General features: G+C 40.7%; 1 protein-coding gene and 1 long non-coding RNA gene across 6 annotated transcripts in view; one reads left to right on the forward strand and one right to left on the reverse strand.

The window, feature by feature from the left end:
- CDC42SE2 (CDC42 small effector 2) overlaps positions 1–22,849 on the forward strand; it is a 188,871-nt gene that overhangs the window by 124,836 nt on the left and 41,186 nt on the right. For 2 of the 5 annotated variants that reach the window (XM_047084308.1, XM_047084323.1), the window contains exons 4-5: positions 4,343–4,444; positions 8,355–11,280. In XM_047084308.1, the coding sequence (XP_046940264.1) occupies positions 4,343–4,444; positions 8,355–8,453 (201 nt within the window). In that variant the 3' untranslated portion in view covers positions 8,454–11,280. Of the gene's footprint in view, positions 1–4,342; positions 4,445–8,354; positions 11,281–22,849 lie in introns of those variants that run through there. The other 3 variants (XM_047084315.1, XM_047084332.1, XR_006962815.1) reach the window with 3 other exon arrangements.
- LOC124515462 (uncharacterized) lies at positions 1,782–8,376 on the reverse strand. Its single transcript, XR_006962817.1, has 2 exons — positions 8,282–8,376; positions 1,782–2,360 (listed from the first exon to the last, which is right to left on the reverse strand). It is a non-coding gene; the product is annotated as an uncharacterized LOC124515462 (long non-coding RNA).

The following is a 22,849-nucleotide window of genomic DNA, read 5'->3' on the forward strand; positions in this document are numbered from 1 at the left end:
TTAGCCCTCATGAAGGTGCTCACTGCATGTTGCTGAATCTGAATATGCAGACATATTCCAGCCTTGACCTGACCTCTCCCCAGCTTTCCACTGTTTGCCTCATCACTCCATGACACCTAGAAGAGGATGCACCTGATTTTCCTCCTCCTTTTCAGGCATTTTCTTTGTAGTGTCCATTGAGGGATTTTTTTTCTCTGCCCAACTTTAGGATTCCTCTGTGCACTTGTCTTCCTCAGAAGTCCCCTTAACTTGTACACCTTTATTCTGCTGGTGAGGGGTGCCTTGGTGGCTCAGTCAGGTAAGCGTCCAACTTTGGCTCAGGTCATGATCTCATGGTTTGTGGGTTTGAGCCCCATGTCGGGCTCTGTGCTGACAGCTCAGAGCCTGGAGCCTCCTTCGGATTCTGTGTCTACCTCTCTGCTCCTTCCCTGATGGCTCTCTGTCTCAAAAGTAAATTAAAAAAAAATTTATTGTGCTGAGTGGTGAGACTTAATTTCTTATCTCTAGTTTAGCCTCTTTCAGAATCCTATATCCTTGTATCCAACTTGCCCTCTTGGTAACTTCACTTGCATGTCTCACAGATAACTCAAATTCAGTGTGTGTTAAACTCTTTCATGTTCTTCCTAAAGTCTGGCCCTCTTCCAGTATTCTCTGACCCTGTGAATTGTGCACATTGTTCTCAGATATTCTTAACTTCTGGCTCTCCCTTCTCAAATCCAGTTAGCAACCAAATGCTGTTGATCTTGCCCCCTAAATACCTTTTAAATCCAGCCAGTTCTTTCCCCTTCACCTGCTGTCAGCTAAATCCAAGTCCTCTCTTTCCACCAACATTACTGCAATAACTTCTCCTTTGGCACCTCCAGCCTCCCTGCCAGCTGCAGATATCACAGAGTGGCTTTTAAAACCAACTTGTCGGGGCGCCTGGGTGGCGCAGTCGGTTAAGCGTCCGACATCAGCCAGGTCACGATCTCTCGGTCTGTGAGTTCGAGCCCCGCGTCGGGCTCTGGGCTGATGGCTCGGAGCCTGGAGCCTGTTTCCGATTCTGTGTCTCCCTCTCTCTCTGCCCCTCCCCCGTTCATGCTCTGTCTCTCTCTGTCCCAAAAATAAATAAAAAACGTTGAAAAAAAAATTAAAAAAAAAAAAACCAACTTGTCATGTCATCAGGGCAGGAAGGACTGAAAGCTTCAACGTCTGTATCTTAAATCAGTATCGGATTACATGGCATGAAGAAACATTCCAGTATGTAAGGGAAAGCCAGACTCTGAACTCAGTACTCACTGTTCTCAGATTTACAAATTAGTTATTTGTTCTTTGCTTTTCATTAAGAGAATAGTCTCTGTTGAACATCCTCCCTCAAAATTCAGAATGTTTTAGTCTTAGAATTTGATTCACAAGCTGATCCATTTGTTAATTCCTTTCAGGAGACCTTTCTGGAAAGGGTTGGGTGATGGCCTGAGTGCTGACTCTTCTCCCAACATCTTCCTGCAGTAATCCATTTGTTAGAATGAATCACTTCATGTGAAGGTATGGGCCAAGTGTAGCCTTGTGCTAAGACAAACATACCTTCCAGGGGCAATGATGAAGATCGAGCTTGAGAAGTTGCTCCTGTGTGTTCACAGGGCAAGGGTGGTCAAGACTGCCAGTGGCCTGAAGTAGAGATCTTTCTTTCTGAAATATGCCTGTCACTTGTCTGCCTAAGAGGGCCCTCTGGCTGAGCTGAGTGGCACCCTCAGCTGTCATGAGCTGTTGCACCTGCAAGCTGGTTGCACAAGCCCTTAGGAGGAAAAGTTTGCAGGTCTGCAAATGCCATTATCCCATGGAACTTAACTGCTATTCTTTTTCTTCACCTGGAGCCATCCACCCTTTCCTGCCTTGTGGAGGGTGCCAGGAAGCTAGAAGTCTTTTCTATCAGTCAAGGGGTTTACTGGGGAAGAAGCCCCAACAATTTGTCTTGCCTGGGTACTGAGAAAATTCTTGTCTTCTGCTGGCAAACATAAATTATTTGGTTGTGCCTGGACAAACAACTTTCTCACACAAATTCACTGGAATGTAACAGGGTAGCCAAGATGAAAAAAGCTGCAAGACTATCATTAGCTTCTTCTTTCCCTACATGAATCCTAGAAAAGAGAAGATAGCATCACTTCCTAAGGCTCATTTATGCTATGTTATCCCAGATGAGAATAGTGTGAAGGGAAGTACGTTAAATGGGATGATAGAAATAGATAAACTAGGAGTCTGGGGAAAAGATGGAAAACAGTGGGAAGGATGGTGCGTTGCTGATACGCGGCTCCCTGATGAAAAGATGCTGTGGGTGTCAAGTCTGATGGAGGGGTCGGCAGTCTGAGGCTCCTTTAGAACACCTGAAGTAGGAACATAGAATAAAAAGCAGGAAATCTCTGCCTTTGTGCTGACAGAAAATTGAAGAATGTGATACCTTCCCTTGGTTTTCTGATAACATGAAAATTTTCTGTAATCCTAGGAAGCAGGGCCCCAAAAGAATGATTGAATTTATCAACCCTTCAAAAAAGGACTTGAAGTAACTAAATGGGGCTTTAAGTACACGAATGAGAATGTTTTGCTCTGAGTTTTACAGACTATAATCCATGCAATCAAGCATTTTGAGAGGGAAAAATGAAAACCTATAATACAAATTCTCAGATTAGAAAATATTGCAGTGATGTCCTCTCATAACAAAGCTTCTGAAAAGATAACCATAAACGAGAAATAATATCTACTAAAAAAAATGGTCTAGAACTGGGATCATCCAACTACTGCTTATGGTCCAAATTGGGCCTGGTACTTGTTTGTTTAAATGCTCACTGGAACACAGCTCCACTTAATATGTTTATGCATTGTCCGTACCTGCTTTTGTGCCAAAAGGACCAGAGTGGAATTGAAGCTATGACAGACTGAATGGCTTACTTACTGTCTTGGCCTATAGGAAAAAATTAGTGGATTCCCAAAGAGAATCGAGTAAAGTTACTTTCCAGTACCGTAAAACTATAAAGAGAAATAAAAATAATGGATGAAAATACACACAATCCACTGTGCACATAACAGGAACTACAGAAATTACAAAAAGAAACACAAGGTGCATTATTAAAAAACATAATAGAAGAAAACTTTCCCAAGAGACAGTAAAACTTATGTTCAGATAGACAAGGACCACCACCTGCCATATAGAACCCTGGATGGAAAAAAACAATGAACTTGGAGGTAGTCCAGTGTCACTGTTGAACTGTGAGGATGAACATAAGTATTTCCAGGGAAAAGCTCAAGCTGCTTTTGGGATTCTAAACAGTAGCAGTAAAAACTAGAGGACAGTAAAAACAATCTTTGGTGGCTCCTAAAATTAATGCACGAACCCTCCATTTGTGTGGCTTTGTAGAAAATAAATTTTTAATCATGAGGGGCTGCTGCTTGAGTCTGTCTTGTTTTTAGGATTTATCAGGATTCTAGCAACCTTTCAGTAGATGTAGATACACTCCAATTTCTAGAATATATTAGATCCCAGTTATATAAGGGGTTCATGGAAAACTTGGGACTGGTTTAAGATAACCTTGGTCTCTGGAACAATCTGATTCTCATGATCTCACGATCAGTAAAACAGTTACCCTGGAAATACCTCTCAATGGATGAATGGGCATATTGGTGAGGGAAGGATTGTAGCTGGTAGCACAAGTTACTGGGAAATAGGATTCTGTACCCTGTCAGAGGTGGTTGTCAGAAATTAGGACTTATTAAGGCCCAGCCTAGTATGAGTTTGGATAGGCTTTCATTCCCAGTCAGTGCAGACCCGAAAAGAGTGAACAGGCTAGGACCAGATCTCCTCCAGACGGAGCAGCTGATTTATTTCAGTGTGGAAGAGTTTTTGGGTGTAATCTAAGTAATAATAACCATCAAAATAATGTCAGTTAACCATGAAAACTAGAAAGTGATGTTAAAAATCAGAGTGTTGTACTCAAATCAGACTGTATTCTTTGCTAACAATAGTGGCGACTGATGATAATTTTACATTTATTTTTTTTAAACAATGAAACCTAAATGGTTATTATGCAAACAAGCCAGTGGCTAAAGCGATGCCAAAAAATCTATTTTAAATTCTGAATAATATGTTGTTTTGCTTTACGGGTCGTGTGTGTGTGTGTGCACACGTGCGCATGTATCTCTCTTGGGATTTCATCATATGAGATAATTGTGGTAGTCCAAGATTTCAGGATCCTGGTGTCTTGGGCAAATTTTATTATGTTATTAAAATCATTCATCTGTAGTATATAAATCGATCAGAGTAAGTTTGTTGCTAATAAAATCATCTCTCAATACATTATTCCCTATATTGTAGAAAAGGCGCCGGCGGATTGACCGAAGTATGATTGGAGAGCCAACAAATTTTGTGCACACAGCTCATGTAGGATCAGGAGACCTGTTCAGTGGAATGAATTCCGTAAGTGTTTTGATGGAAGATACAGATGGGGTCTTGGGGCATAGACCTGTGTCATCTGTATGACAGGTACACACATTCTTAATGGTGATACAATGCTCATTGAATGTGTAGGCACTGAATATAAATACATAACCTGAGTATATAGAGAAGAAAATAAGCAGTGAAAATTTAATCTCTTCCCTAACTTGCCAAACTATGCATTTGTTTCTGCCTTTCTCCTGAAAAAAATACTTTAAAGGACTTGAACACCAGCCTTTTGGTAACATTAATCTTTCTGTTCTCTTAAATTTACTTAGTTGCCTTTTGCAGACCTGTTTATCACTTTTACCTTATAAAATATTAGCCTTTACTTGATACTAGAATGTGATTTATTCATCACTGAAATGTAAATAACTTGGATACTAAGCAGAGGATTAAAATTTGTGCATATTTGCTCTTATTTATAGAGATTTCAGTGTATTTCAGAATAGACTTTAGATTTATTCACTTGAACTTGTATATTCCTTAATTTTCATGCAAGAGGAAAACAGTGCACTAGAATAGAAGCAGCACCAAATGAGGGTTTGTCAGGGCTCTGGCTCATTATTGCCCTGAAGTAATAAGCCACTAAGTATCAGGAGCCTCTTTGCCCAAAATCTAAAGTACACTAATATACCTAAATGGTCTCTGAAGTGTTTAGAACCAGAAAATTAGTAAGACTTTTATAGATAGAGAATTGCCCGTTGTCTGCTTACTTGGCAGAATTAACAAAAGACTTTACAAGAGAGCAGAGACTTTTAAAATAGGTAGATGGTTATCCTGGATACAGCAAACAAGTTTGTCACATCAGTTACTAGGTAAGCAAAGGAATAACATTTGTAGCTTCCTGGAAAGGAAACAGCTTGTTTATTTTAAATCTGTAGGAAAAGTGCTTTGTTTTGCTCAACTGCTTTTGTGGAGTTGTAAGAGGTGTCAGGTTGCTATCAAAATACAAATTCAGTAGCTTTGTTTCCTGGATCAGCATGAAATAACCAAATGGGAACCTAGGATTTTTCTTTAGAGGGTTATTTTAATACATATAAATAGATTGAATGGCTTCAAATTTTGATGAATTTTTTTTTTTTAATGTTTATTAGTTTTTAGAGACACAATGCAAGCAGGGGAGAGTCAGAGAGAGAGGGCAACAGAGGATCCAATGCAGGCTCCGCACGGTCAGCACAGAGCCTGATGGCGGGGCTCAGACTCGCTGAAGTCAGATGCTTAACTGACTGAGCCACCCAGGCGCCCCAAATTTTAATTTCGTAATAAATGTCTTCCCCAGTTCAGGTTTTTAAAATTCATTTTAATTTAAAATGAATTAAATTTTTAGTTCATGGTATTTAACTTTTTAAATCTTGTTTATGTACATTTCACAGTTTCCTTTAAGATTCCTATTCATCATTTGGTCTCTACAAGGAGCCTGTCATTGATGTTGGTGACTATTGTTGCCATTGATTTAGGTAGAACTTCAGGAAGGACTCTTGAAGGGGCGTCTACTTCTGCTTCATCTGAAGGAGCTGGGTCAAGACAGGCCCTTGGCTGTCTCCAGGCAGCTTTCTCTGCTAAGGGATGGGATTTTTTAAAAAGTGTCATAGCTCATTAGAACCAAATATGTCTCCCAAAGGCTTTTTGTACTTACTGCCGACATTAGTTTTTTGTTTGTACAGTGACAAACAGCTTCTGACTCCTATTGGGCATGGACTTGGTTTTTTAGTCAGTTCTGTCAGGTTGAATATCATGCCATTGCTGAGTTTCCTGAAAGTCTCATTGATAGATAAAACTTGTCTGAGCCTGATATGGTGAGAGAATTTTGCTCTTACGCGCAGTAATAGTATAAGTGAGACAAAAGCATAAATGTTGTTTATCCAAAGAAATAGTTTGCCTTGTTAGTTTGTCCTAGACTGAGCAGCATGTGTTAGGTACATGGCTTGATGCACATGAAACAGCTGTGCAATACGGGATTACTGAATGGTCAGATGACTTGGAATTTATTTTCTCCTAAATAAACTGTTCTTCCCAAGATAACCTTTTATACTAAATTTTTGCTAGAAAAGGAGTCCATGACTGTTTTAATAATGTAGACTTACTGTGTTAAAATACAGACACAGTCAAAATAATACATTAGAAAACCTAAATCCTGGGGTTTGAAATTGAACAATTGAGTTTTGGAGGAAAACCAGTTTCTTTTCTTGGTTAGAATTAGCATGACATTATGAATCCACTATGTAAAAATACAAAGATTGTATTTTTTTTTTTTTTTATAAATAGGCCCTAAAATATCTAGAAAAAGTAACATGTTAGGTGGGAAATTATTTGGTACGTAAAATCAACTTTGTACCACAAAAAAGGAGCAGAAAATGAATTTTAACTGTAGCATATGGACTGTACTGTGGCCTTCTCAGACGGGGATGTTTATTGAAAATAAATTGGCCTATAGATTTCAGGTTTTTTTTTTTTTAATAAAGTAGTCATTTTAAATAATGTGAAAACAGATAAAACATGTGATACCACTAGAATAAGATGTTCAACGTGAGTAAAATTTTCAGTTGATGGGTAAAAATTACCCATTTGAGAGCCAGTTACATTTTTTTACTTAAACCCTTTTGGATTCTAAATAAGCTATGCGTTTTATATTTTGCTTTTCTGTTAGAATATATTTAAAACTGCCTTGCTCAGAAAATAGGCAAGTCTTTACTATTTTCTTTAAACCTACTGACTCAGCATCACCAGTGAAAACACCACACAAGTCATGTTTTCTATTAAGTGCTTACTAAGTATTTGATAAGTAGATTAATAATGGATGTTGTCTGTCGTGTCCCCTCCCTGGGGAACCATGGAAGTGTCAACTGGCTGGCTGAACTGATTGCCAGGGTTCTGTGACTCTTCACAGTTAGGTCAACACCTCTGAAACTTTCTTACCTCTCCTTTTTCTAGCATTCTAGCCTGATTCTCTCATTCACTGCTTCCAGTGGGGTATGAAGTAAGATTGGAATAATGGATGATACACTTAGGGTACTTCACAACTTGCCAGTAAGTTTATGCACCTTTGTTTTAGCCCAGTAAAGGAGAAAATACTGCACCATTTATGTATCTCATACATCAGAAAATAGCCCTTTTGGGTGGTTAGGACAGATTATCATGTTGACTCTTTTACAGATAGGAAGACTTACCTTTAGAGAGAATAAATACTTCACCCAGAGTTAACCATATTAATGAATACATTTGGACTACCATCCAAGTCTTTGGATGCCTAACTTTAACACTATCAAGTATGTAAATTTTATCAAATGGAACTTTAAAAATTGATCTTAGGTCCAATTTCATTCATAATTATTTTTGTCTCTAATGGACGTGGTTCCATACGTGAGGTGTCTGTATACTTTAACTTGAGTTGATCTGTATACTTTAGACTGTTTTTGAAGTGTTACCAAGTACATTGTGAATTACAGAACAGGGATTTTGTCACTGGTAAATGGGGAGAGAAAGAGGCGGCCCAGCAAGTGGTTTTCTAGCCTCCTCAACTTGCCTCAGGGCAATCAGACAAATTTAAGTCTAGGGGCGCCTGGGTGGCTCAGTTGGTTGAGCGTCCATCTTTGACTCAGGTCATGATCTCACTGGTTTTGAGTTCAAGCCTAGCATTGGGGTCTGTGCTGACAGCTCAGAGCATGGAGCCTGCTTCAGACTCTGTGTCTTCCTCTCTCTCTGTCCCTCCCCTGCTCGCGATCTCTCTCAAAAATAAACAAAATATTAAAATAAAAATTCAAGTCTATAAAAATGGAATTTTTTTCTATAAAAAGTATGCTTTCCACAACTGCTCACCTGGAATGTTGAGACCAGCATCTGCTGCATTGTCCCTAGTTGCTGACTTGGTTCTGTTTCTGTCTTGTTCTAGGTTAGCTCCATCCAGAACCAGATGCAGTCCAAGGGGGGCTATGGGGGTGGCATGGCCGCCAGTGCACAGATGCAGCTTGTGGACACGAAGGCTGGATAGCCCCGCGTCCCTTCTCCAGTGAGTACCCAGCTCCCACACGCCAACAGCATAGCTTGTGAGGGCTTCGAGTTAAAAGATACATACTTTGTTCTCTTTAGAAATTGTGAATTACTGAAAAAGGGCAAACATCTATTACTCCGTTGAGTGTTTCTAGTGATCGTTGTAGGCACTTTACTTTGAGTATTAGTTTTAGGTTGCTCTTCTCAAATGCTTTAAGACATCCAGTTGGGAAGGAGGCTTTGACAGAGTGTGTCCCTTAAACAAAAGTGAAATTACTGATTTGAGTATTGATACTGTGGGGAATGCCGTATATCATGAAGTACCTTTATATTTTACACAGCGTTATTGATAAACTTTGAAAGAGTTGTCTAGTTTAATTTTAAAGGATGAATCCTTAAAGTGTAAAAATAATTTGGATTTTTCTTTTGGTTTTATAGGTCATTGTGAATTTCTGTGTTTTCTCTTTTCACTCTTCTTTAATTTTGTTGTTGTTGTGATTCCTTTTCAAATACAAAAAGAAGTGTGATGGCATCTTGTTCACCCTGTTGTGATTTCTCCAGTGAGATGTTCTTGTTCTGCTCTGAAGAAGCTGTTGTCAGATGAACCCTGCATTTCCTTCAGCTGGCATGCATGCCTTTGGACTCACAGACTTTGGATTGTGGCTTAATTTTTACCAATATGGATCTGATCTTAGCATGATCTTTTTTGTGAATGCTAGCACTGTTTTGCTTTTTTTTTTTTTTTTTTTTTTTTTTTGCCATTTGAAACATTTCTCTTCCATCTCCAACCCTCTGCCTTATGAGTTTGTTGGTAAGGTAGGACCTGCTATTATTTGTTAATTTGTCACCATTTATGTATATTTTGGGAGGTATGACATCCACAAGCACAATGATCATTTTTATTCATTTGAAACTTGAGCAGAATAGATATCTGCATGCTTTATGAAGTTGCTTCATATGGGAGCCCATGGGATGCCAGAAAGGAGTATTTCTTTGCTGCTGTGGGCTGAGGGTAACTGCTGCTATTAGAGAAAGGTTAGCTGTGGCACCAAGTCTCGTCAGTTTCACACAAAGAGGCCTAACTGTAGCTTCTTTTAAAGTTAAAATCTGGCATTCATAAGGCATTCATTTGGTTGTAAATGTTCAATATATTTATTTTGAGAGCAAGGACCTGGGATTGTAAACAGGTATGGTTGTGTATCAGCGTGTTGGGGTGATGCCCTCATCCAGTCTCATTGTGTACTCATTCTGTTTTTACTTGTTTTTATTTTAGTTTTATGGGATCCAGTTGTTTCCACTAACAGTTTGTTCAAGTCCTGGCCGGTACTCCTAACTTCACACTCTAGAGTCCTTGGCCTTTCCATATTCAGACTTCTTTCAGGGTAGTGGAAGTTACCAAGAGCAATTTAGTGACTTGACTGAAACGTTGCTCGTGAAAACAGTCTGGCTGGTGATTCTTTAGGACATTGGTGAGAAACCTTTGCTCAGGCTCCAAAATGTTTGTTCTTCACAAATTATGTATATTTCAGATAATTCTGTAAGTACTTTTCCTTCCCTATGAGGGTGTAGTGTTAAGACAGTTAGTGGTTTTGTAGTCTTATTAAAATGTTTAAATCCAATGTCTAATTCAGTTCTGACTACACTTTGTAGGGTTAGCATTTTATGCAGCAGGTGGGGCTTAATTGAAAATGTAGAGAGCCAAGAAATTAGGTAACTGGATAAATAATGGGTTTATATAGGCAAAACAGGCAAGCATTTCTCCACCAGTGCTTTTGAATTTAAGTTACCCAGTGCAGTGGGGGTGCTAGGTAACTCGGTGCTTGTGTTTCTGCACTTTTGAGTCTTCTTAGGTGTCAACCCCACACGGAGAGAGAATCTGTGAAGAAAAACATCTATGCTTAGTAGTAAAAATAGGCAGTTAGTTTAATTTACTCTGTGGATACTGCATTCTGGAATTTGCTGACCTTGGCCTTGTCTGTACTGATGCTCTTTAGTCTATTTTGACTTTTAAAATTCGTATAACTTTTATACTTGTCTTATAACTCCTGGAATCACAGTACAGGGAGCCATGCTCCTTTTTGCTGAATTCATGATTTGATGTTCCTCTTTTTCTAATTAACGTCTTCTGTGTGGACCAAATACTCCAGGAGCATTACTATGCTCCTCGGCGTGTAACTGACCTGCAGTAGCCACACTGTGTGCAAGAACATATGCCAAGGAAGGTGCCAATAAATTCAAGGAGACAAGTACAGTTTTAACATACTAACCTTGGACACAGATTTTCTAGGGAGGGTTAAAGATAAGAGTGTGAAGGGTGCAGCTTCCCCACATCCTAAGTGGAATTGTAAATTTTGGGCAACATGTCTCATTTTAAAATTGAGTCTAAATAAACAGGATTGACTGTTAGTGGTTTGCTGAAACAAGGGTTAACTGATGCCATGGATTCTAAGAGTGATCTGCGTTCCATACAAGAGCTGCTTTCCCCTGGTGGAGGCATGAAGTGGTGCCAGTAAGCACAGACCGGGAACGTTAACTGTGGTGATGGGGTTTGGCATTTCCAGTGCAGCATTATCGCCTTTCAAGTGGGCCTTTGGAGATACTTTATATATTAGCTTTTACTTTTGTTATTAAATTATAGCAGTTTCATTATAGAGAGCAAGTTTGCCTTGATTTTGTTTAAAATGACTTCTGCTCAGCTCCCAGAAGATAAAATTGACATATTTTTATAATATAAGCATACTTTTTTTGTACATTGTGTTCATTCAGTGTTGGCTTGTAGATATTAAAAAGAAAGTATTGATTTTGATTCAATAAATGTTTTCTTTCCATCCTGGTTTGGTTTTTCATTTCTCTTAGAGCCCCTTTTTAGCATTCTTATTTTTGCATGACAGTAATCACAACTGAAAATACAACCCATGGCTTTTTAAAAGAGAATTTAAATTTGTAGCCACACAGTAAGGAAGCGGTGAGCTACCACATTAAGCAGTTCTGGAATATTTCCAACACGACAGCAAGTTTGCTCCCCAGGAAAAACTTGGCAGTGTCTGGAGACATTGTCACATCTTCAGGGAGGGGCGCTACCGAACATCTATCCAGCCCCCAGATGTCAGAGTGCCACCATTGAGAAACCCTGACTGAGGACAAAGAATGTGTATACACTGACCAGTACATCCAGTTAGAAACTCTCCACTGCACTTGTGCATAGGTCAGGTAGGTTTGGGTGCATCTTGCCAAGTAATGTTGGTCCTAAAATAGAAAAATCAATGAGAAGAATAGGAAGAATATTTCAGGGGCACCTGGGTGGCTGAGTCGGTTAAGTGTCCCAACTTCGGCTCAGATCATGATCTCACGGTTTGTGGGTTAGAGCCCCGCATCGGGATCTGTGCTGACAGGTTGGAGCCTGCTTGGGATTCTATGTCTCCCTCTCTCTCTCGAAAACAAACTTTTAAAATAGGTGTGTGTGTGTGTGTGTGTGTGTGTGTGTATATATATATATTGCAAAAAGTTTTGATGCCTGTTGTCCTCATTTCATGGCCCAAGACTCAAAGGAAATTGGGTTAAGATGATAAAATAGTAACAATTAAGACATCATGATTAAGAATAAAAATATCTGAAGAAACTGATGTTGGTTTATCAAGATTTCTACTTTGAGCACGTTTTCAAAACACATGAATAAAATGTGCAAGGACTCATAAGATAAGCACATAAAGGACAAATCTATAAAAATGATCTGGAATTTGCTAAAACTTGCAACTCGCATAGGTAAGGAAATCATTTACCTTCTGAGTAAAGTATGCTTTGAGCACATGGCAAAGCAACTGAAATGTTACCTTCAATTTATTGTCTCCACCCCGAAGGGTCCAGTAAGAAAACTTTACCACTCAACAACTCATGTTAATCTGACTTTATATCTAAGCACATTAACTTTTCACTCTATGTTTTCAGTGCTTCCTACCAGTTAGCTACTTTTGACCCCTCCCTTCATTCTCCAGTCCACTGATGTTAACAGTTTCTGTCTGGCCTGCCTTCAGTTACCACCTGAATAAGGAGATGGAAATGTTTGATTTGAGGGGGAAGGACTGGTGATCCTGGTATGCAGTCAGGGGGACTGTAGTCTGATTGGAAGGTGACAGCTGGGGAGAGAAGACATTATCCACCTCTTACCCCAAATTTGCTCCCCCGTAAACACAGTTCACTGGAGGTTTTACAACTGGCTCAAACTCCCATGGGCAGTAGCTTTCTATGGATAAATATGAGGACAGCCTGCTTTGGGAGCTCAGAAAGGATACCTAAGCAAGGATTTTTATTTTTGGTTTTGCCCCTCGAAAGGAACAACCAACAAGACACTTACTTAAAAATCCCCAGGGGTGCCTGGGTGGCTCAGTCCAACTTCGCCTCAGGTCATTATCTCACAGTTGGTGGGTTCAAGCCCCGCATAGGGCTCTCTGCTGACACCTCGGAGCGTGGAGCCTGTTTCAGATTCTGTATCTCCCTCTCTCTCAGTCCCTCCCCTGCTCTCACTCACTCTCAAAGATGAATAAACATTAAAAAAACTTAAAAATCCTCAGAGTTTCACCTAGTTACCTGAACAAACTCATTCGTTATACATCTGTGCCTTTCAAATGTTTCAGCCGACTATTTACGTTAGACCCCGATTCTTTGCCACAGCATGCTCAGGCGGTGTCTGTTTCTGGGTGTCTTTCAACATCATCGTTTCGATGTTCAGAAATAGTGCAGCAAAGAGGTAAATATCCTTGTTGCTGCTTTTGGTAGTCACTCAGATTCTAAATTCCAAATGCTATGAGATATGAGTTTGATTTTTCACAAATCTCTGTAGATTTTGCTTACCTCTAATTTTCACTGCTTGGATAGTGTCTTAGCCTGTTTGGGCTTCAGATCTGCATAGGGTGAATAGGAATCTCTTTATAAAACATCTCTTCACAAGTGACACTTTCATGACCAGCACTTCCCGGTTGCCTCGCCTCCTGATAGTATCATCTTTGGGAGTTAGGATTTCAACATGAATTGTTGGGGATACACACATAAAGACCAAAGCACTCAGCTACAGGAAGTGAGTGGAATCGTCCCTCTTTAGAGGCAGCCACATCCAACCTGTGCACAACGGAGCAAAGGCTACAGGCCAGTAGCCTATCAGGATCAGGCACTACTGAAACCGAGAAGCCAAAACCAGCCACCCTCCCTCCCTGCCTCCCTTTTACCAATCTGATATTCCTGAAGGAGACTAACATGACAGGTAGACATTTTAGAAAAAAACCCAGCCTGTTAGGTCATAGGAGGTGTGAAAAGTTAAGGGAAACGGAGGATTCAAGTGATCCCTGGTGTGCTAAGCCCAGAAAATGCTCTCACGGGGAAGGAAAAAAAATATCAAAAAGAAATGCTCTCTTCATTCTTTGTGTCTTGAAATTTCAAAAACCTTTTTGCATTTATACTTTCCCACTCATAGCCTCAATAAACCTTTTGTTCTGAAGACTTGTACCCTGCTCTGGGAGATTATTTCTTCTTCTGAGGATTAGGAGATTTTTCAGTAGCAGCCCTATAATGGAGCCCTTTCTCAGACTTGTGAGAGAAAATTATTTTGAACTCGTACATTCTATCTACAGCCAGACTGTCTGTGAAATGAGATGGCAAAATAAAGATGAGTGGTCAGAAAGTTCTCCACACACCCTTTCTGAAAACACGTACCAAAGAGTGTGCTCTGCAAGAACTAGTAGAACAAATTTAAGAGGATAATTCAAAGAAATGCCAGGACTTCTAGGTCTGAAGCTGATGTAGCAGTCTATCCTAATGAGAAGAAACAAGGGGAAGATTTTAGGAAAGCTGGTTATGAGAAGCATCATTAGCTGCAAGCTTCACGCATTCAAACATTTTTTATTGAGCACTTTGTGCCCAAGGCACTGTTTACACACTGCAGATAACAGCAGTGAACAAAACAAATTCCTTTACCCTCCGGGAGCTCTCATTCTAGTGTTGGGGATGCAGACAGATGGACTTTAAAAGCCAAATAAGTAAATCATGCGAGAGATCACAAAATGACCAGTGGCCTGGACAGCTGAGGATTTGGAAGAAGACCTACAGTTGGAAATGCCACCAGGCTGAGACTGTGATAAGAAGTGGAGAGGACTGTAGTAACAGGGTGACATAACATGTTCTACTGTCAGTGAGCAGAAAGGACAGTTCTTGATATGCTGGTATAAACCACACACTTGTCCAAAGCTAGGACATGATTTTGAGGGAACAATGTACGTAATTTAAGAACCTAGGACAGGGTCAGCCATGCAAATAAGAGTTATATGACAACTAATTGCCTCTCTTTAAGAGTCCATAGATAATCATCTTTTAAAAGCATAGCATAAAAGAATTATTCTCACAGAACACCCCATACATTTTAGAAAATGGCAAAATTCAATGCAAGGGAAAGTCGTGGAGGAGAGTGTAAGTGCTAATCTCTTTATGCAAATCCTGGGAGAAGTACTACCTCTAGGTCTGTTTATCTTTTACAGTTATAAACAACGTTACATGTCAACTATATCTCAGTAGAGCTTGAAAAAAATTATAATACTAACAAATTAGGGGTGTCTAGTTGGCTCTGTCAGTAGAGCATGCGATTCTTGATCTTGGGGTCATGAGTTTGAGCCCCATGTTGGGTGCAGAGCTTACTTAACAAAAACCTAACAACTGAGAAACTTAAATGTAAACTAAAACCATAAATGGAATGAGGGAGAAGGAAGTCTTGCAAGCCTCCTCCTTTACAGGATTCAAAGTTGATGAGTCAAGAAATGAAATTTCTTATTAAAGAGGTAACCTGCAGAATAATGCAAAATGCAATGTGTGTAAGTAGGAATGGAGTTAGAAGCAGGCATGGAGACTTTTATTTTTCATGTAGTTCCGGTTTTCCTGTTTGGATTTCATTTTCTTTATACTGTTAATTTCATAACAGTAACATAAAACAAAGTAACAATACCTTTTAAATAATTATCAGGGAGGTGTTTTCAGCAAGATGGCAGGCTAGGATGCTCTAGGCTCTTGTTTCCCGCAAAGAAACATCAAATACACAATATATGAATCAAAATAGTTTTGTGAAAATGCTAGAAACCAGTGCACCTGCATCAACTAAGTGAACGCCTAACAGAAAAGGCCATGCTTGGGGCACCTGGGTGGCTCAGTCGGTTAAGCGTCCAACTTTGGCTCAGGTCATGATCTCACAGTTCGTGGGTTCAAGCCCTGCATCGGGCTCTGTGCTGACAGCTCAGAGCCTGGAGCCTGCTTCAGATTCTGTCTCCCTCTCTCTCAGCCCCTCCCCTGTTCATGCTCTCGCTCGCTCTCTCTCTCTCTTTCAAAAGTAAATAAACATTAAAAAAAAAAAAAAGGCTATGCTCAGAATGGTCAGAAATTTTGAGGCCTTTTGTTGGCCTGTGCCACACCCTTGCTCTTGTGCAGTATGCCTCAATTGTGAGAAAACCACTTAATTCTGGATTTCTCCCTCAGGACTCCAGGAAAAGAATGAAACTTGCTTCTAACTTTCCGGCTTGTCTGGGGGCTACGTGAGGGACTGGTTTGTCTTGCTGGACTCAACATTGATGGAAATGGTGGCATAATGTGGAAGGTAGATTGGAGGATGCTGACAACAGACATGGGTGCATGTGGATTCAAGACCTGTGGATGGCTGGGGACTAGAGATAACAGGCAGGGGAACACAAACTCAAGTCTCCTGAGAAGGAGCACGAATGAGATTCTTATGGAAGCGAAACATGTCAGAGCAGTTGCTATGTGGAGAACTAGGACAAAAGCACACACGCCGTCCCAGGGAAGATACATTCCCAGGAAAGAGGAGAAGACCATCAGGCCTTCAGTTGGGCTGATGAGCGAAGGTCTTCCCCTGCATGAACCCGGTGTGTGGAGAGTGGAAGAGGGGGCTCCTTTTTCAAATGCCCCGATCTCAACAAAAGATCATAAGACGTAGAAAGAAATAACAAAACACGGCTCATTCAAAGGAACAAAATACATCTCTAGAAACCAGTCTTTAAAAAAATGCAGCTCTCTGACTTGGCACACATTTTAAAACAGGGGTCTTACATATGCTCAGTGAGCTAAGTGAACATGGACAAATATATTTTCTCTTCCTGATTATTTTAATAGCATTTTCTTTTTTCTAGTTTCACATTTTGAATACAGTATAGAATATATGTAACATACAAAATATGTATTAACTATGTTGTTGGTAAGACTTCTGGTCAACAGAAGCCAATCAAAATTTATTTTCTTAGTAGTTTTGAGGAGTCAAAAATTTTAACTGGATTTTTGAGTACATGACAGGAGGGTGGTGGTTAGCACCCTTAGCCCCCAGGTTGCTCAAGGGTAAACTGTATAATCAAACTATCAAGAGTCAAAGAAAGACAATCTTAAAGGCAGCAAGAGGAAAGCGATGCAAAAATTCTCAACAAAATGCTAGCTAGAATTCATTAGCACCTTAAAGGATTATGCAGATGACCACGTGGGATTTATTCCTAGAATGCAAGATGGGGCACCGGGGTGGCTCAGTCGGTTAAGCGTCCAACTTCAGCTCAAGTCATGATCTCATAGTCCATGAGTTCAAGCCCCGCATCAGGCTCTGTGCTGACAGCTCAGAGCCTGGACCCTGCTTTGGATTCTGTGTCTCCCTCTCTCTCTGCCCCTCGCCTGCTCATGCTCTATCTCTGTCTCAAAACTAAATAAAAAAAAACATTTAAAAAAAATAATAATAATAAAAAGAATGCAAGAATGGTTCAACATAAGAAAATCAGTCAATGTAAGACACCACATGAGCAGAAAACTGGTATGATCATCACAATTGATAGAGAAAAAAATCATCTGAAAAAATTCAATACAATCTCACAGAAAAAACACTCAACAGACTCTAGTAATAGAAAGAAAATATTTGAACAAAATGAAGGCTGTATATGGAAAGCCCACAGCTAACATCATACTCAATGGTCAAAAGACTGAAAGCTTTTCATTTAAGATCAAGAACAAGACTTAGTTGCCTGCTTTCACCCTTCTACTGGACAAAATACCAGAAGTCTAGCCACAGCAGTTGGGCAAGAAAAGGAAATGAAGGCATCCATACTAAAAAGGAAGAAGTAAAATTACCGCTCTTCAAAGACAGCATGATCTGTATATAGAAAGTCCTAAAGATCTCACAAAGGACAGTTACAACAGTAAACTCCATAAAACTGCACATTCTAAATCAACACACAAAAATCGGTTATGTTTCTACATACTAACAGTCCAAAAAGGAAATTAAGAAAACAATTCTAGAGGCACCTGGGTGGCTCAGTTAAGCATCCAAGTTTGGCTCAGCTCATGATCTCACGGTTTGTGGGTTCAAGCCCCACGTTGGGCTCTGTGCTGACACCTCAGAGCCTGGAGCCTGTTTGACATTCTGTCTGTCTCACTCTGCCCCTTCCCTGCTTACACTCTGTCTCTGTCTCTCAAAAATAAGTAAAATGTTAAAAAAAAATAAAAATAAAAAAAAAAAAGAAAACAATTCCATTTATACTGGCCTCAAAAAAAAAAAAAAATTACAATACTTAGGAATAAATTTAACCAAGGCAGTAAAAGACTGTGCACTGAAAACTACAAAACATTAGTAAAAGAAATTAAAGACACAAAAGAGGGAAAGTTATCCTGTTTTCGTGGATAGTAAGACTTAATACTGTTAAGATGTCAATACTCTATAAGGGAATCTACAGATTTAATGCACTATCAAAATCCCAATGACATTTTTTGCATAAGCAAAAATACCCATCCTAACATGGATATAGAATTTCAAAGGACTCTGAAGAACCAAACAATCTTGGAAAACAACAAACTGGAGGTCTCATTTCAAAACATATTACAGTAATTAAATCCCATGTGGGATTAGCATATACAGCCATAGAATCCAATGGAACATTGGATATCCATAGAGCCCAGAAATAATTTCTCCTGTGTATGTTCCACCTACTCTACAAGGGATTTTCAACAACGATGCCAAGACCACTCAAAGGTTAAGGCCAGTCTTTTCAACAAATGCTGCTGGGAAATGGTATATAAACATGCAAAAGAATAAAGTTAAACTTTGTCATAGTCTGTTTGAGCTACTATAACAAAATGCCACAGACCGAGTGGCTTATAAACAAGAGAAATTTGTTTCTCACATTCTGGAGGCTGAGAAGCCCAAGGTTAAAGTGCCAGCATGGTTGCTTTCTGATGACAGCCCTCTTCTCACTTCACAGCCAGTGCCTGTGTTGCTGTGTCCTCACGTGGTAGAAGGGCACAAGGGATCTCTCTGTTCCAAGAGCACCAGTTGTATTCGTGAGGGCAGACCCTTCCCAAAGGATCCACCTGCTAATACCATCATAAAGAGCATTTCAACATATCAGTTGGAAGGAGGCACAAACATTGAGACCATAGCAGATCTTCACCTTACACAAAATATCAAAATTAAAACGGATTGAAGATGCCAATGTTAAGACCTAATATCACAAAACTTTTGAAAAGGCTTTGAGGGGAAGCTTCACAAGAGGATTTAGCAATAATTTCTTGGATATGACACTAAAAGCAAAGGCAACAAAAGTAAAAAAAAAAAAAAAAGTGAACTGGACTGTATCAAAATTAACAACTGCATCAAAAAACCACAACAGAATGAAAACATAACCTGTGGAATGGGAGAATATATATTTGCAATCATATATCCAGAATATATAAAGAATTCCTCCAAGGGTGCCTGGGGTGTTTCAGTCAGTTGAGCGTCCGACTCTTGATTACGGCTCAGGTCACAATCTCACAGTTCATGGAATTGGGCCTTGTGTCCAGCTGTGTGCTGACAACACTGAGCCTGCTTGGGAGTCTCTCTCTTCCTCTCTCTACCCTTCACCCACTCATGCTTGCACATTTTCTCTCTCAAAATAAATAAACATTAAAAACAAAAGAGAACTCCTCCAACTCAACAACAATGACCACCACCGTTAAAAAATGGGCACAGGACTTGAATAGACATTTCTCCAAAGAAAATGTACAAATGGCTAATAAGATGCTGAACATCACTAACTGTGAAGGAAATGCAAATCAAAACCACAGTGAGATACCACCTCACACCCATTAGGATAGCTACAATTAAAAAAATAAAAAACTAACAAACCCAGAAAATAACAAGTGTCAGTAAAGATGTGTAGGAATTGGGACCGTGTACCATTGCTGGTGGGAATGTAAAACAGTGCAGTTGCCATGGGAGAACAGTACAGAGTTTTCTCAAAAATGAAAAATGCTGCTACCATATGATCCAGCAATCCCATTCCTGGGGGTATATGCCAAAGAAGTGAAAGCACAGTCCCAGAGGTACCTGCACACCTATGCTCACAGCAGCATTATCCACAATAGCCAAGGGTTAGAAGCAACCCAAGTGACCAGCAAGAGCTGAATGGAAAAATAATGCACACACACAGAGGAATACTCTTCAGCCTTGACGAGAAAGGAAATTCTGCCACCGTACAACATGGATGAATGAACCTTGAAGACAGACACAACACTAGGTGACACACACCAAGCACAAAAAGACAAACATTGTGTTTTTATATAAGTTAATAGAAGTTTATAAAATATAAGTTATCTATGGTAGTCAGATTCAAATAAACAGAAAGCCAAAGAACAGGTCAGGTGAACTGACTCACAGACAACCGCAGAGTGCACAAATGAAGAGACGGGAAACAATGTGGGCTATTCAGAGCATGATCAAGTGCATAGGGAGAAACGCCTCAGAGCAGATGTGGACCTCCAGCTGAGAAATGCCGATGAGCGACTTAATCACTGGACACCCTCCTCTCTATTCCTGCTGAATGCATCCTGGGGATGAACTTGAATAGAGTCAACCTCCGCCTACCCCTGCACGCCAGGAGAAATGCCTTCAGGACTGAGATCTCATTAAAAGGCACATGGGCACGTGCCTTTTGCCAGCACCAGAGACCCCGAAAGAGGCCATGTCAGAAGCTCAGGCTGTTGAGCAACTGCCCGATACCTCAGGACTAAGCTGTGTTCTTTCCTCAGGTAGCACGAGTTCTGTACAGACTGTCAAACCATTACAAGGTCTCCGCTCGACTCACTGGACAGATAGTATATAGTGCTCCCACAGAGCGTCCTCACTGGGCCAGTGTGGAGCAGGGGCCTTGGGGGAAACAAATCATGGAAGGCTATGAAAAACCACTTGATGCTTTCAAATGAAGCCTCAGACATCACGCACAGGGTCAGACAATCTCATGAGAGCATCCCACGTGAAGAACACCACATGCCAAACCGTGACGTGGCCGAGGGGCTTTCCTGGCATGATGGGCAGAGAGTAAGGGGAAACCCAGTGCAGCCCAGCCAGTTATTCCAGGAAATCAGTGAGTGGCGAGCACAACGTGCTCCCTTGAATTAAACAAACCTCTCAATGATCTTCTTGACCTGGATTTCAGAAAACAGGCTGTTCTTTGCCTTCCATGACATTGGCACCCTCCTTTCTCTGCCCAGTAGCTTGTGAAGTCACTGGAGGTTTCTCTCTCCTTTGTCGCCAGCCACTTGCAGCTCTCAAATCTGAACAGAAAACCAGAGAATCAGCAGGTGTTTCAATCTAGTTCAAGGCTGTTCATGAGCAAGTTCCTCAGACCCTCTATTTCCTAAAAACAAGGATTTCGGGACTGATAAAAGAAAATCACCAGCATACACTCCTATTGAAAGAGATAGTACAAAATTAATTAAGAGTGCTGCTTTCTTTCCAACCTTAAGAAATAAATGCAGAAGATAAATTTCCAGTACAGGTTCAATGATTGGTTTATTCATTAGACTTTTATTAGTTCCAGATTGCCAAAAGCGCTTTACAGACCTGGCCTAACAGGGGAGGGAAAGCAAAGCTCAGTGGAACGTGCTAGGCTGTGGGGCTATTTGAGGGTTGGGCCACTGCATGGAGGGGATGAAGACGTGCTTAGTAAAGGCCAGCCTTGCGCTAGGCATGCGTGGGCTGTGCTCATTCTCACAACCATCCTATTAGGGAACTTTTACCCCCCATTGCACCGATGTTGGAACCGATGGTTGGAGAGGGTACATAACTTGCTCAAGGTCAAACAGCTAATTATTGAGTGTAGTAGTCTTGTAGTTGAGAAAGAGTGTCATGGGAGCTCACAGGAATTGACCTCCACCTATATGCTAAGGAATGTAGGAAGGCCTCACACAGGCCCACCTGCAGTCATGCACACAATACATGTGTGTGTGTGCACACGGGGCGGGGGGGGAGGGAGGTTACTGTCACTTGAAATCCCACCAGAACACCATGCCTTGGAGACGGAATGGTTGCCTTAAAAAAGGGATTTGGGGACATGTTCTAAAACGAGGGAAGGCAGGGAAGCAAGGAAGGAGAAGGCAGAACTGGGGTTAAGTCCACATAGGTCGGCTGCCTGCCAGTCATGATCTCTAAGAGAACAGGCTTTCACAGCAAAGACAGTAGCCCCTCTGCTACACTTCTAACTCTCCTTCCCTGTCACCTGAGTGGAGGTGGGGGGGCACCTGACTCTGAAGCCTCAAACCCATGCTCATCAGGAGCCCCGATGCAGTAACATTCCAGGCCCCAGTAGTCTTTAAACCAGAAGGTGGAGACAGGACAAGGCTCAGGAGTAACTAGTGCAAAACATTTTTTTAATTGGAAGATAAAAAATAGTGAAAAGAAACCCAGAACGCCAATGACTTAGCGGTAGAACCCACCCCAAGATCCAGGCTGCAGTGGATTTGCTGGCTTTGGGGCCATCAGAAGTCAGAACGGAGGCCTGATGTGCTGCTCTAAGCAGGCCACAAAGGATTCCGGAACTCTCGCCATCCTGAGCATCTTGGTCGCTGGCAAATCTCTAGACCACAACCCAATACCTGTCCCTTGCACGTGCCTCCTGGAACAGAAAGAGCTCTTTGGCTATCTCGTCTATTATTTTGCCTCTCAAAGGAAGTCACGAGTTCAATTAAGATTTAAAGTCTGACCTTGGCAATGACAAAAAAATTGCTACTTTTAAAGCTTCTTTCTTTGCTCCTTAGTATGACAAAGCCCTAGAGGGTTTTAGCGAAATGAAGTGCTTGACTTAAAACCCAAGTTCAAGTTTCCCTGTGAATTTTTGCCCTAGGTGCAATATCAGTGCTGACTAGCTACTTGATATTTGGTGCCCTAGGGGATTTTATGGATGAGATGCAGGGGAGTGATCATTTGGAGTTTGGGTTTTTTAGGTGTGTGCAGTTGCCCTAAACATGCTTCTGGTCTCAAAGGACTTGAAACTCATCACTGCCTACCGATTCCCTCAGCCTACCACAAATACTTCATTTGTTCATTTTTCTTGGGTTGGATTTTTT

Source organism: Lynx rufus, unplaced genomic scaffold (genome assembly GCF_022079265.1).
Source record: "Lynx rufus isolate CCGP_SWC_20201006 ecotype Redwood Valley unplaced genomic scaffold, mLynRuf1.p SCAF_1, whole genome shotgun sequence".
In the NCBI taxonomy this organism is placed as follows: domain Eukaryota; kingdom Metazoa; phylum Chordata; class Mammalia; order Carnivora; family Felidae; genus Lynx; species Lynx rufus.